At 37.7% G+C, this 14,633-nt stretch overlaps 1 protein-coding gene across 1 annotated transcript in view; it reads right to left on the bottom strand.

Moving 5' to 3' along the window:
* Positions 1–14,633, bottom strand: part of DCAF4 (DDB1 and CUL4 associated factor 4) — a 693,896-nt gene that overhangs the window by 218,270 nt on the left and 460,993 nt on the right. Inside the window, exon 10 of the mRNA XM_044074668.1 lies at positions 14,325–14,417. Coding sequence (XP_043930603.1) covers positions 14,325–14,417 — 93 coding nt within the window. The remainder of the gene's footprint in view (positions 1–14,324; positions 14,418–14,633) is intronic.

The raw sequence follows: 14,633 nt of genomic DNA, 5'->3' as shown, positions 1-14,633 counted from the left end.
AGACTGCTTTTGGTTACAGTGCTGCACTGCAACACGTCTCTGTAGTACAGCTAGAAAGCTTTCATTTAGAAGGCATTGCTGTGACTAGCTTCCATGTCATATCATGGCAGCCAGTCCCATGGATGTCCATTCACACTGGTGCTTACATTAAACACTAAGCATATGTGCCACATCACAGCAGCCAATCTCAGAGGTCCAGCCACAGCAACGCTGATGTTCATTATCAAGTCTGTGTGCTACATCATGGCAAGTAGTCCTATAGGTCTATTCATATAAGCAACATGTAGCATTGACATGTCTCTGTGCCACAGCGTGGAAGGTAGTCCACAAAGTAGCCTTCAACCTCTGCATTCAGGCAAGCTAAGCACAGCACATACAGTACACTCTTAACGCACTACCCATAGCTTGAGAAATACCATTCTTCTTCTTCTTCTTCTTTCGGCTTTTCCCAGTTAGGGGTCGCCACAGCAGAACACCTGTCGGCTCATGATTGGCAGTGGAGTTTTACAGTGTTGAGTTGCCAGCCCGGCACCCAACCTTCCACGAAAGGCACACACACACTCACGCCTATGGCCAATTTGGAATGTCCAATCCACTTACAGCATGTCTTTGGGATGTGGGAGGAAACCGGAGCACTCGGAGGAAACCCACGCGACCACAGGGAGGACATGCAGACTCCGCACAGAAGGCACCCCACCCGAAGATCGAACCAGAGACCGTCTTGCTGTGAGACGACAATGCTAACCACTGCACCACCGTGGTCGCCCATACCTTGAGAAATACCATTAATGCAGCTAAATCTACCACAATGTGCACCTCTGAATTCAGAGACTTCATAAAGACTAATTTATTAAAACTATGTGATGTGCTCTCCAAATTCAAATACAACATTTTCAGGCCCTGTGTAGCCTCAGCTCTTACTTTTACCAATGAATTTTACTCCAGTCTAGCAGCAGCATTAACCAAGCTGTCACAATCAACACTAAATGTATTGCCAAATGTAAAGGTAAACCATCTTGCCTGAATACAACATTGATAAGCTACATAATAAGAAAATAAAAACACTAAAGGTCTATAATAAATCAAACTCTACCGGCTTTTAAGATTCTGTCAAAAGGCTTAACAAAAATATGGAAGTTATCACAAGGAAGACCATAGTTGAACACAAATTAAAATTGGCAACTGTAGTCAAAGTTAATAAGTAATCCTTCTTAAACTACTAAAACTTTTCATCTTAAGTAGAGTCACAGGGTATATTCTTGAGTCACTGAAAATGGCTATCATGCCCCTCCATAAAGGGGCTCCACCTCAGATACCAGGAACTATAGGCCCATCAGCCTGTCTGTAAAGCAGTTCAATGTATTAATTTATATCTGATTTCATAAGCTCAGATATAAAACAATACTGCTCTAGATCTACAACAATATGGTTTTATCAAAAGGAGATCATGGCTGTTTGATTAAGTAAACTACTTTGAGAAAGTCACTGCAGCTAAGGATAGCAGCCAGTCCATTCATGCAGTATGCTGGTATCTAACCAAGATCTTTGATACTGTTCCCCAAGCTGTTATTCCTAGTATGCTTAAATGCATAAACATGGACCCTTATGTTATAAGAAAGACAGAAAATCAGCTTGCCAGCAGATGACATCCCAGAAAGCAAAAATGTATTTAGTGGCATTCCTCAGGGCTCAGTACTGGGGTCCCACTAACTGGGACATATCGTAATCCAAGTCAGCTATAACTGTAAGCTGATGTTGTCATTCACTCAACAGCTGATACCAACAAGGGGTAAACCATACAAATCAATGGTGTATTAGGAACTAAGCTTAAGTTAAATGTAAAGAACTGTAGCATTGACACCTTGGATAAACAAAACATAACAAGCAGCTTACATTATAGCTGGCAACCCCCTCCAGAGTGAGTCATCAGAAATCTCGGCACTGCTCCCTATCTTCTGAAAACTATGCAGCAACACAATCAGGAAATCCTTCCATCTAGCCCACTTAATAATTTGCAGCACCTCATCCAAGGCAAAAGTTGTTATATTTTCTCTGTACTCTACCATCATCAGACCAATTATAGAATATAATACCCCATTTTGTGTGCATCTGTTCAAATACATCACACAGCTACAAAGACCCTACAAGTTCTCAATGAAAAAGATCACCAGACTAGAGACCCTCACTTACCATGACCATTTTGAAACCCTACCCTATATTTTTTGTTTGTACAGACTCCTGTGCTGTGATTACCATTCTGTGTTAGTGATGGCTTAACTCTCATTCTCTCACATCTCCACAAAACAAATGCTTCCACAAAGACTCTAACTACAGACTTAACTCATTACATCCAAGTGATGCCTCCAGGTGTAAAAGCAGTTACCTCCTGCTGACGCCTGTAGGTGTCAAATATTGCCTGTTCATATTTGCATCAATAAATCCAAAACTATGCTATGTACAAGTTTTTAAAAGATTTACTCTTAAAGCTTACACAATAGCAAACTCAACTGCATTCATATTTGACCTCTAGCTAGTGCAGGTAAAGAGATATTAACTGCTGTTAATTACATTAATTTATATAGATATAATTTTCACATTTTTCTAAATATCTCAACAACCATGTAACATGGAAAGAACTCCTTAGCCATACATGAATACTCTCAGCTAGATGAATAAATGCTGCTGACAGTATGTGTGTAACTTGAAAGGTTACGGAGATATTGTAAATTGTTTACAAAATATTACAAACATAACAGAAACTATTTACTGAAACTCATAAAATTCGGTTTAAGACCTAGAACCTCAACAATACGGCCACTATAAAAATAGTTTGTGCTGAAGAGTTTGCCATTTATACTACTTTCATAACCCCCTATGGTTCCAGAGATACAAACATTTGTTTGAAATGTGAGAACACCATTTGGTTCTGTCAAAAGGCTTAGGCTCCACCCACTGGAAGTTACAGCACAAACTTTCAAACCTCCGCTGGAAGGAACAAGTTAAATCTCCATCAACACAAAAATAAGACATGCTAGATGGACCAAATTTATTACTCAGTGCTTCCCTCGTCTGGAATATGTTACATAAAAACAAAGTGATATCCATTCTTGCTTTAAGGTAAACCTTAACAATTAGATGGGCTCCCGTAAATTCATCACCATCCTGACTTATCTGTCACCTCTGGAGACAGGTTATGTGATGAGGGTGGATGGTGACAAGGGCGTACCCTGCCTCCTTGAATACTCGGTGAATCAATGAATCTGTGAGGTGACCGACAGTTTAAATTTTTTTTTCTGACCATAGTAACAGGACATGGGTAGTCAACTCATGACCTATACTATGAAGTATAAGCATCTGTGATTGGTTGCCCTTAGCAACCGATCAAAGTGCTGAATTGGCAATCTCGTCATTTATTACCATGTTACAGACTATCATGGTAGCAGTCGATTGCCCTTAGCAACCAATCATAGTGCTTTTCCAGCAATCTCTAGTCTAGCAGTCATTTGACTAGAAGCTGACAGAAAATGTAGAACTGTTTTGCAGGTGCATTTACTTTTTTTTTTTATTGTAGCAGGAAGCCAGATGAAAATGTGGGCTGTTAGAACAGTAAACGCTGCCCAGATCACACTATACATGTTTTTTTCGTCTTCTTTTTTTTACTTTTATCATAATCGCTGTAGGGGGGAGGGTGCCAGCATACCTCTCAACTTCTTTCCTCAGGAATTCTGGATACAGCCAAAAATAATGGGGTGGCAAAATCTGGGAGAATCAAACACAATAGGGTGGAAAAATCAAGGAGAATGCATAATTATTACTCAAATTCACTTAGACATTAATTTAAACAATAGGCTTTACATCAACATGTATTTTCTGAACAATAAGAAATATGAAACTCTTAATGTTTAGCATTATTGATTTAACTACAATCCACAATGATTTACCAGAAAAATCTGCGGACACAGCAAGAAATGTTAAACAAAGATCACAAATGTTTTGCAAAATCAGGGACAGCTAAGAGTTTGTTTTTTATCCTTTGCTGACTGGGTTAGTCCCCCTGGGCTAATGGCCTCTTTTCAGGGGAGACCCGAGAGGGTGTCTATACTACCAGGTGAAATTTGGCCAGAGCATCGGGGAACTTCCTCTAGTCAACTGGAGTGGGAATAGAGTCCACAGGCTTCTGGTCTTCCAGCACTAAAGGCAAGAGTTCATTCTTTTGGGCTACTGATACTGTATGCCTTCAAGTTTTTTTTCAGGAATTTTGAACATAGCAAAAGTAATGGGGAGATAAAAATCAGAGAAAATTAAATATTACTCTTAATTCACTTAAAAAGTTAATACAACATCAGGTTTTGCATCAATGGGCAGTTTCCAAACAATAGGAAGTATGAACTATAATGTCTAGCATTACTGACTTTCACAGTGCCTTAACGGAAAATCAAAACGTTTATGGGGTACAGGGGGGAAATGAGAACAATCAGGGACCTTTTGTAAAAGGGGAGAGACTAAACCACGATGTTGTGTGCATGCATACAACTTAGGATGCTTTTCTCTTTCAGAGGATAAAACAACTTTACATGCACAAACTTTACATGCACATATATGTGTGAGTGTGTGCAGAATACTTAAGTCCATATTACAGGAACTTTTTACAAGTGAAATGAATACTTTTATAGCTGCACATTGAACGATGCAATCACAAAAAGTCAACACAGGATGAAAAATACAATAACTGTTTTAAAACATGCAAACTCGCATACCTACACATATGCACTTATGAACACTTGTGGGGGTACAGACACACAGACACACAGACACACACACACACACACACACACACACACACACACACACACACACACACACACTGAAGTCAGGAGTTGCCCCTCTTCTGGAAAAAAAAGAAAAATGTAGACTGCACATATCTCCCAATGACCCTGGCATCAACATGCACTTTTTAAACAATAACAAGTAAGTAACTCTAACAAGTGGCATTACTGACTGACCATAATCCACTGTGACTTACAGGAAAAAAATCAAAAATTTTAGAGGGATGGGGAAACTTAGAAAGGTCCTGCAATATTACTTGGCAGGAGCTTCTCCATTAAGAGCTTTTTTTTTTTCTTTGCAACCAATTATGCTTCCAGTGCCAGCACTGCATGTTTATCTTGACAGCCAATAAGATGCAGAGGTAGGCAGGGCCAGCAGTGCAAGTTTCTTTTTTTTTTTTTTTGTTCTTGTTCCAGAGCACAATACATTCAACTACTGTAGCAGAAAATTAAGAAATGAGCTTGTTTAATTAAAATCAAGCCTGTGTTTTTATTTTGTGCTGCTGTGGTTGAATAGGTGTTTTTTTAACAGATGAGTCAACAAAGGGCACAGATCATGAATCGATAGAAAGTGGGGAGGCCTCCGCCCTATGGTTCCAGCACCCTTGCTCACATCCAGTTCTTTTACGTACTTTACAACATTCAAAACGTCTGTTACTTTTAGTATACAATTGATTTCCATATTCTACTAATTGGTCTTTTGGCAGCCAACAGCAATAAACATAGTAAAGCCTTACGGTGTTTAGCAATTCATATCTTACATACTAGCACAAAAGAATCATTCCCTTAGTTACAACCATTTATTCTCTCAAATATTTTTGCCAAAGTACTCTGCAGAGAATTTTTTAAAATCTGCCATATTGTTACATTCCTAAAAGTATATTCCCAATTACTTCTTGCTCCCCATCACATCTTCAGGATTTGCCATCTACCAGTGGAAAAATCCTCTAAAGTATAACTGCTGTACAAAATACTCATGCAAACATTCCATGCAAAAATCATAAAACTTCTGGCCTTTCCTGGATACCTCTCCATTGTTCCTTTACAAAACTGCCTTTCCATTTAATTTCCAATCTTTTCTAACGTCTTCATATTGATTCTTAAACTTATGAAACATTTTACATGCCATACTAATCACCACCTTTTAACAGCATCTTCTGTTCTAGACTCAACTAAAAATTCTAACAGAACTGGTCAGAAAGTAATGCCCCTAATCTCTTTCTCTATACTCTGTTATCAATCATGATAGGGAAGGTGGTCTCTGACCTAAAGTCCAAACTTCTGCTTAGCATCATCCCATTCTATTACTTTTCCTGAGGTATATGCTCCTAATATGCTGGTCCCTTTGCCAATTTCCTCCAGTAAACGCAAGCCCCCTCTTGCCTATTTTCTACAACACTACATGCAGACATTCATATTGGTAAAATCTCCATTTTCTATTCCTACACCAGCTTAGTTCTTAGAATATTTTCTGCTACTTGATGAATACTTCGCATGGTTGTTGTCTGTTGTTATTCTCTATCATGACTTACATTCACAATCCTGTTTTGTGTTTATAACTTGAATACCCCTCTATTTCATCACTGCTCTTTTCCACTTTGATTTATTACTTCCTGCTTCAGTTATGTATATATGCCTTCACTGTATAGCTTTATAATTCCTCTTCAAATATGGTAAGTCTAAACCACCTTGGTCTATGGGGAAAATCAAGTCATCCCACTTAACTCTTGCCTTATTCCCATTCCAAATAAATTCCTTCAGTTCTATTAATTCCCATTCATAACATTTCTTCTTTAGTTGATAAAAATATGCCTGACCTGCATATAAGGCCAAAGGGAGAAAAATATTTTCACTGCTTGTGTTACTATCCATAATTGTAATCAAGAGTTTCCAGTTTCACACTTTTTGTATTTTTTTTTTGTTTACTATCTTCCCACAAATTCTTAGCTGTCTTACCAGTATCATATATATATATATATATATATATATATATATATATATATATATATATATATGGATATTGCTGATCCAATTCAAGTGTGGGTCCATAATTTTCCACTCACTTAACCTTTACTTTATCTTCATTTATTTTATATCACACAAATACTTGAAAATGTCAAAAACATTTCATAACATATAAATGTCCTTTTCTGGATTTATTGGGTGAAAAATAATATTCTTGGTAAATAAAGCTAACTTTCCTGGTTATCATGCCAGTAATATATTTGAATTTGTAAACCTCTTTTTTTTTATTTGCTAGCAGCTCTACATATAAAGCAAATAACAGAGGGGATTACAGGGCATTCCTGCCTGGTTTCCCCTATTCAAACATTTTAGCAGAAAGGCACCTTCCCCACTTAATTTTTGCACCTATGAACTTCCAAATATACTCCTTTATTACTCTATTATTCTCCATCAGGGAATGCAAATCCTACCACTGCCCTACTAGCAAAATTAAACATGATTCTATCAAGTTCTCTATCTGCAAAAAAAGACTCACCAATAATGTTGTTGAACGATTGTCTCCCCATCAGAAAACTTTCGTAATATATTTACCGTTATCTTAGCTTGTATAATCATGATTTAAAAGTGAAATGGAGCAATATTAATCCAGATCTGAAGGGTCTTTACCCCCCTCTTTATAATGCAGCCATCACAGCTTTCTTCCAAGATGCTTGTCCTCTCCCTTAAATAAACGTTAAACACCACCAAACCTTCCAGAGCATTTCCATTTCCTTCCTTCCTAACTTCCAAAATTCTACAGGAGTACTGCCTTTTCTAGAGAATTCTCTATTGATGAATTATACATCATTATTTTTATTGTATCTCTTCTCTAATTTAGCTGTTCAACCCCATCTTACACTAACTATGGCATAACTAAATCTTCCACAAATATTTCCATTTGTACCTTTTCCTGTTTCCCCTACTCCTCTGCTTTATACACATTTTCATAAAAATTCTAAAATATTTCTAATGCCTATCTAGGCTCCCTATGTTTGAGTACAATTCTTTCTACTTCATGTTGCCAAAGTCACTGTGCAAAAAGTTGTTGCACTCCAGAGTTGCTATTAAAAAAAACAGTTGCTTTAACAGGGATCTTTCTAAACTAATGCATATTGTCCACATACCCCCTTATTTTCCATTCAGCACTCTGCAGTATCTCCTCCTCTCATTCTGTGAAATTCTACTTCTTCTTCAATACTTCAGCTATTTTCAGTCCCTTTAAATAATTTGCCACTTCCCCCATATTTCTGTCTTTCATATTTTTACCATGTTTTAAACTCCATTTTATTTTTATCCACTCACTAGCTATACCTTCAGATGTAATTTCTATCTGCTCTAATAATTCCCTGATATCCACTACCCAGTCCTTAAATTCATCTCTTTTTAAAACCTTTAGGAAAGAAACCACATGTCTCTCATTTTAAATCATTATTCTGTACTTTTACCTTAGTTTATCTTACTGGTACATGATTTGATATAGTTACTGAATTGTGTCAACACCATTAATTACATACACATGTTGCTGTGAAATATAATTTCTATCTAGTCTAGTCCAATTACTGTAGTTTGGGAATAATACATGTATTTTGGGAATAATACATAAAATCTGTTTGAGCTTCTGCTACAGAATCCACATCTCCCATATCAAATGTTTATTCATAAATCTACCCTCTTTGTTTCACTTTATCTTAGGTCGCTATGGTATGTCCTCATTATTGCAAATCAAGTTCTTCTCCCACCCATAAAAAGTCCCTGTGGAACACTAATTATTTCTGTCAAATTTTCCTAAGCTCCATAACAGTCATTTTAGGTGGAATCTAAATACATGCCAGGACAATCCTCTTCTCCTGCCAATAACCCCTTACTACAACAAATCTATCATTATTGCCTTTTATTTCCTCTTCTATCACCATAGGAGTCCCTCTCACAATAACTATCATTCCCTTTGTCTTTGTCCCTAATATTTTGCTGAATGACAACCCTGAAATACTTTGTCAAATGCACTGATGTAAAGAACACTGACGGATTCGGCAACCAGGAAAACAGGAACCACTTCAAAATGCCATGCACGAACTCTTTATTAAATAAAATAACAGCAGATAAGCGCTTTCACGCACCGATAGTGCGCTTCCTCAGATCTTCACATCTTCAGATCTGTTTTCCTGGTTGCCGAATCCGTCAGTGTTCTTTACATCATATCGTTCTCCTTTTTGGCTGAGGATTCTATTGGTACCATCCGGTATATTTATTTATTTCTACTTTGTCAAATGCACATGTTTATTTCTGTCCAAATGCATTTCTTGCATCATTGTTATTTGTGCCCATTTCTTAATATAAATCAGCACCCTTTGCTTTTTGTGTATACCCACAAGGCAATTTACATTCTGTGTTAATATTGGCAAAAAGCCATTCTGATAAAAAGGCATTGCCTCCACATATTACACAGGAGAGGTTTTCTGACTACAGGTTTTCATCTTGGAACTTACATGAACACATTAATGAATGGCAGGCGCATCTTGTATGCAGTTACTTCTTCTCATCTCTATTTGAACCCACAAATAAATAAAAACGAAAAGGAGACCACAAGCTCCAAAACGATACATGAACAAATAAAAAATCCAAAGGACTGCGGGAGAAACCACTCAAACATGACAGGCTAAAAAAACACCACCTTTAATACTCCAAAAATCTACATTGACCAATGAAATTAAACTGTCGATTATAGTAAGCTCCACGAACGGAACATTTAAAACCTTGATTGTCAATTAAGGGTCGTTCATCTGAGGAAATCTATCAGTGTTTAGACGAAAACGTGTGTAGTAGTTGGAGCGTTTATGTTTTTATACTTTTACATCTAATAAGGGTGGTGGTTTCTTAGGCTGTCGTTTTTGAGTGGTTTCTCCAGCAGTCCTTTGGATTTTTTTATTTATTTGAACCCATGCCACATTTTCACAGACTTCAATAAAAACATTCAAGAATCATAAAACTAAATACAGTTTTGAGAAAAAAAATACTTTTAAGCAAATACACAAAACTATATACTTTTTTCAAAAAAAAACAATGTATCCTTCCAAACAGGAGCAGTTGCCCCAAGTTAATGGACATACAATAATTACATTTTCAAACATTAAGAATGTTAGAGTGCATTTTAGAGCCTATGTTCCCAGTTTAACAGACTGCTATCTGCTCATATTTATCTCTATTTTCCTCCCAGATGTGAAAATCTGCTTACATGCTTTTAGTAAACATTAATTTTTAGTCTTAAGAAAAATTGCATTGGCTACCCTTAAATGGATAATCTAAATTACTAACTTTTAACTCATTAAAATACTAAGGCTGCCATGGAAATTACTTGTATAATAACTATTCACTTCCCACAGCTTCAAATTTCATGTATTTTCACTGAACTGCTTGTCAATATCCATTTAAAGTTAAATATGTTGTACTTTGCAGATTTTACTCACAGCAAACTACTGAGACCTTTCATGATTAACTGCTCCCACTTGCTGGCTGCTTGTATTCAATTAAAAACAGGAGCTAATGGGGATATGCTAGTAACTTTGTAAATGCAAGAAAGAAATGGATTTTAATGCTTTTCATAATTTTCTTTCTTTTTTTAAACCTATTTGCTTAAAAAAACTGTGCACAGCTTAAACTACAGACATTAGTCTAGCCATCCATCTGTATAAAGCCAGAAAAATATTACCTTTTTAGTCTATTTATAAAATGATTATTATATTTCTACATTACCCCAGCAGTTCAAGATCATTACATTCTATTAAGTTTAGCTTCCTTCCTTCCGGACTTGCATTATCTTGTTACAGTGTAAAGCCTAGAAACATTACGACTAAGACAACTAACCTTCTTACTTTAATATCAACAGCATATCTATAAAGTCATTGATAAAACTTCCCTGACCTCACATTTAAAACACCTCTGACTGCATGCTAAACAGAACTATTTTATAATATGGCATTAAATTTACAAGTAGCAATAAGAACAAAATATTTTTTTATTTATAGTTACCTATAGTTACAGATTCCTGCTAAACACCAATGAAAAATTGGGGTTTATGCTATACAGTTCTCCCATCAGTTTAACACAGTCAACAGAATTCCAAAAATGCTCATACACTTCTTATAGTACTACAGTTCATATCTCTAGAGTATTTCTATTAGGACTGAAGCTTTACAGTTTTTCCCACCTATTTATTAATTTCACATTGTTGCTAATCTTTTTACTGTTCATTTTAGTCTCCCAGTATTGGTCCCTGGTTCAAGTCCTAGAAATTCCTGATTTTTCGAGTCAGCTCCTGTTTCCCCCCCCCCCCCCTGCAGCTTAAGAATTTTCCTTTGGAACAATGGAAAAATGTTTCACTGGCAAAGTCTCTGTATGGGCTTTATTTAGTCAGCAGACTGAAAAGAGTGGTCCCCTTTCAGCTTGCTGGCTCACTCTCTGTTGTCTAACCTTTATTTTTTACTACCTACATAATCTGTTCTGCATCCAAAACTGTCTTTGATCCTTTAAGAAAAAAATATTCTTACAAAAGTGCATACAGCAGCTTGAATCCAACAACTACCTCTTGACAGCCCTTGACTTCTAGGATAAACCTGCATCTCGTATGTCAGATGTACAGTGAATAACTTCCACAAACATTCAAGTGTCCCAACATTTAATACTTTTCTCTTCTGTCACAGCTTTGTCAGGCACAGTTCTTTCTACTGGTCTAATTTACTCTGTCCCCCCCTTGCCCATTTGATGACAAGGCACAGAATCCTGAATTGCTTCTCCCTCACACAGTACAACAGGTGACACAGGATCCTGAGCAGTGTCTCCTCTGCACATTGGATGACACAGAATGCTTAGATGCACCCCCCCCCCAACACACTGGATGACACAATCATCCTGAGAGGTGCCCCCCACACATTGGATGATACAGAATCATGAGCTGCCCCCGCTCCCATACACTGTATGATACAGAATCCTGAGCCGCATCCTGCTGTTGTGCAATGGATGACACAGAATCCTGAGTTGCTTCCCTCCTGTACACTGGATGACACAGAATCCTGAGCTGTGTTTCACTGTACACTGGATGACATAGCATCCTGAGCTGCATTTCTCACTACATGATAGAATTCTTATGGCGCATCCCCCCTTCCCCATATACTGGATAACACAGAATCCTAAGCTGTGTCCCCCTTGCACACTGGATGGCACAGAATCTTAAGTTCACTCCCTCATACAATGGATGACACAGAATCCTGAGCTGCTTCCTCTCTGCACAGTGAATGACATAGAATCTTGAGCTTCACCCCTCCCCATATACTGGATGACACAGAATCCTAAGCTGCACTCCACTGTATACTGGATGACACAGCATCCTGATCAGCATCCCCCTACACACTGTATGATGCCGAATCCTGAGCTATGTCCCCCCTGCAGGCTGTAAACACAGAATCCTGAGCTGCATCCCCCCTGCCCATTGAATGACATAGAATCCTGAGCTTCAACCCCCCCCAACCCCCAGCGAAGAACGAACAAACAGGCCAACTGTTTCAGGTGGCACAAGTGTCAAAAGAAAGAAAGAAAGGTAGTGCTCTAAATACCCAAGTTATGTACAGAATGTATTCTTTGACATAAAATCAACTGTCACAGCTATTATAGCCATCTTAAAACAGAAGCAGCATACTACATAAACATTTGTCACAGGTGTTGTAGTACTAAAGATGCTGACATTCACAGGTGCAGTACTGATATTTTAATTAAATATAACTGGAGATTCAGTCAACAAGTTATTTACAAAAATGTAATACAATCATTGAGATAGTTGCCAACCTATTTTTCTCTGATGGAAAATACAAAAACGACTTTTCTGTGGGGACTGCACTCCAATGCAAATATAATACGATCACTCAAAAAAAAAACAGCACACATAGTTATGTTTCATCAATGACTAATAAAACCCCCTGAAAATGGCTATAATAGAGAACACCAGGCCTTCCTTAAGTGCAGATCCAGTGTTGCAGGTGACATGAATATGGGAGCACATGGAGTTGTTTGTTACTTGGTAACCAGCTGTGGCAATACTTTATTTTTTTACCCTTCTGTGTGCGTGTTTTTTAATTTAGATAGGTTGATAGACAGCTAGGCAGTCTGACAGGTAGACAGCTTATATTTGACAGAAAGATCATTCATTTTCTTTGTGAGTAGAGGGATACTGCTCCACTTTAAACCCCCTCCCCCTTGCAGTTAGGATTTTTAAATGATGCATAGTGTGGGGGGCTGTACCCTCCCCTTACAAACGTAGTTAACAGAAAAGCACAATAAGTTAGTTACACAGCTCTTGCAACACTGACAGAACATGTCTACAGCTGTCTGGAAACGACCACTCCTGCAATATGAAAAAGCTGTGAGAACGACACCGCTGTTATCAAACAGCACTGCTGACTCAACTTTCTGATTGCTATGCAAAAAAATTTCCATTCTCCATTGACATCCTGAAAGTAACATCAAAAACATTACTCAAAATTTCCTGGGAGGATTTGCTCTCATATCACCATGTAGCGTAGTGTGCCTCCCACCCTTCCTTACTATATGTCTGTAACTCTAGCTTGATATAAGTGGGAAAAAGTACCAACTGTGAACCACAGAGAATGCCAAGAAAACAAAATAATTCTATTTCTTTCACTGAGTTATAGCATTTTTTGATGTGATGAGTTATGTAAAGTCCATGCTTGATGAACTCCTTAATGACAAACAAAAGCAGTACACTGCTACCCCCACTTTGAGGGGTAAACACAAGCCTGTGTGCATGCGAAACATGCACGCATGTACGTGCACACACACACACACACACACACACACACACACACACACACACACACTTTCTGTCTCAGAGATCAAGTAAAAGCATCATTTCATTCACAATTTAGTCAGAATCTGGAAAAGACTTTTTACATTTCCAGCTGAAGAAATTTAAAAGCAGGCTTGAATATTTCCATGTTCACTCGCATGCATGGTGGGCAGTTGTATAGGTGAGTAGAAGGCTATGTTAGTTGATCACTCACATTCTAAAAGTTTCTCTATATCTACACATAAGTTAGCTAACTTTTAGGAGCTAAACTGACCTGTTTGGTTATGTCTAAATATGTTACTGACTCATACAGCCGAAACAAATCATATGGCTTGCTGTGCTGCAAAATGGATTTATTTTTGTTTTTCCAGACGTCTTCTTCTGGGGACAGTTGTATGATATAATCCAGCCAACTCTTGCTGATTTAAAATAGATGGTATATCATGTGCTTTCTGGCTGTTTTTTCTACTTTCAAAGGTGTGCAGTTTTATGTTCTTATTTATAATCATCAGTACATTTTTATTCATATGACAGTCACTCACCTTTCAAAGTACTGTTGCATACATGATAAGTCACAGGCAATAAAGTCACTAAGTGGCACCAAGCATATATTTTCTTCTCCTTATAGCTTAAACCCTTACCTGTGCTGAAGCTTTTATCAGCCTGTGGACACAGGCACCAGGCACAGGACCAGGCTGTGGAAATCTTAAAACTGCACAGCATGCCAGGCTGTTCTGTGGGGAAAGAGAAAAGAAAAAGTGTAAGCAACTGCTAAATGCTGCATGAAAAGGTAAGTTATACCAGAGTAACTAGCAGAGATACAGAGTGTGGTATATAAGATACACACACACATATATACTGGTAAGACCAAAATAGAGCGAAAGATAAATGAATACAATCCCCACAGTCTTGGGATGCTGAGATATTAAGCACAGCCAGGAGCCCGATGA

Source organism: Protopterus annectens, chromosome 6.part0 (assembly GCF_019279795.1).
Source record: "Protopterus annectens isolate FY-2018-M chromosome 6.part0, PAN1.0, whole genome shotgun sequence".
NCBI lineage: Eukaryota > Metazoa > Chordata > Ceratodontiformes > Protopteridae > Protopterus > Protopterus annectens.
This window is presented reverse-complemented; position numbering and strand designations above follow the sequence as displayed.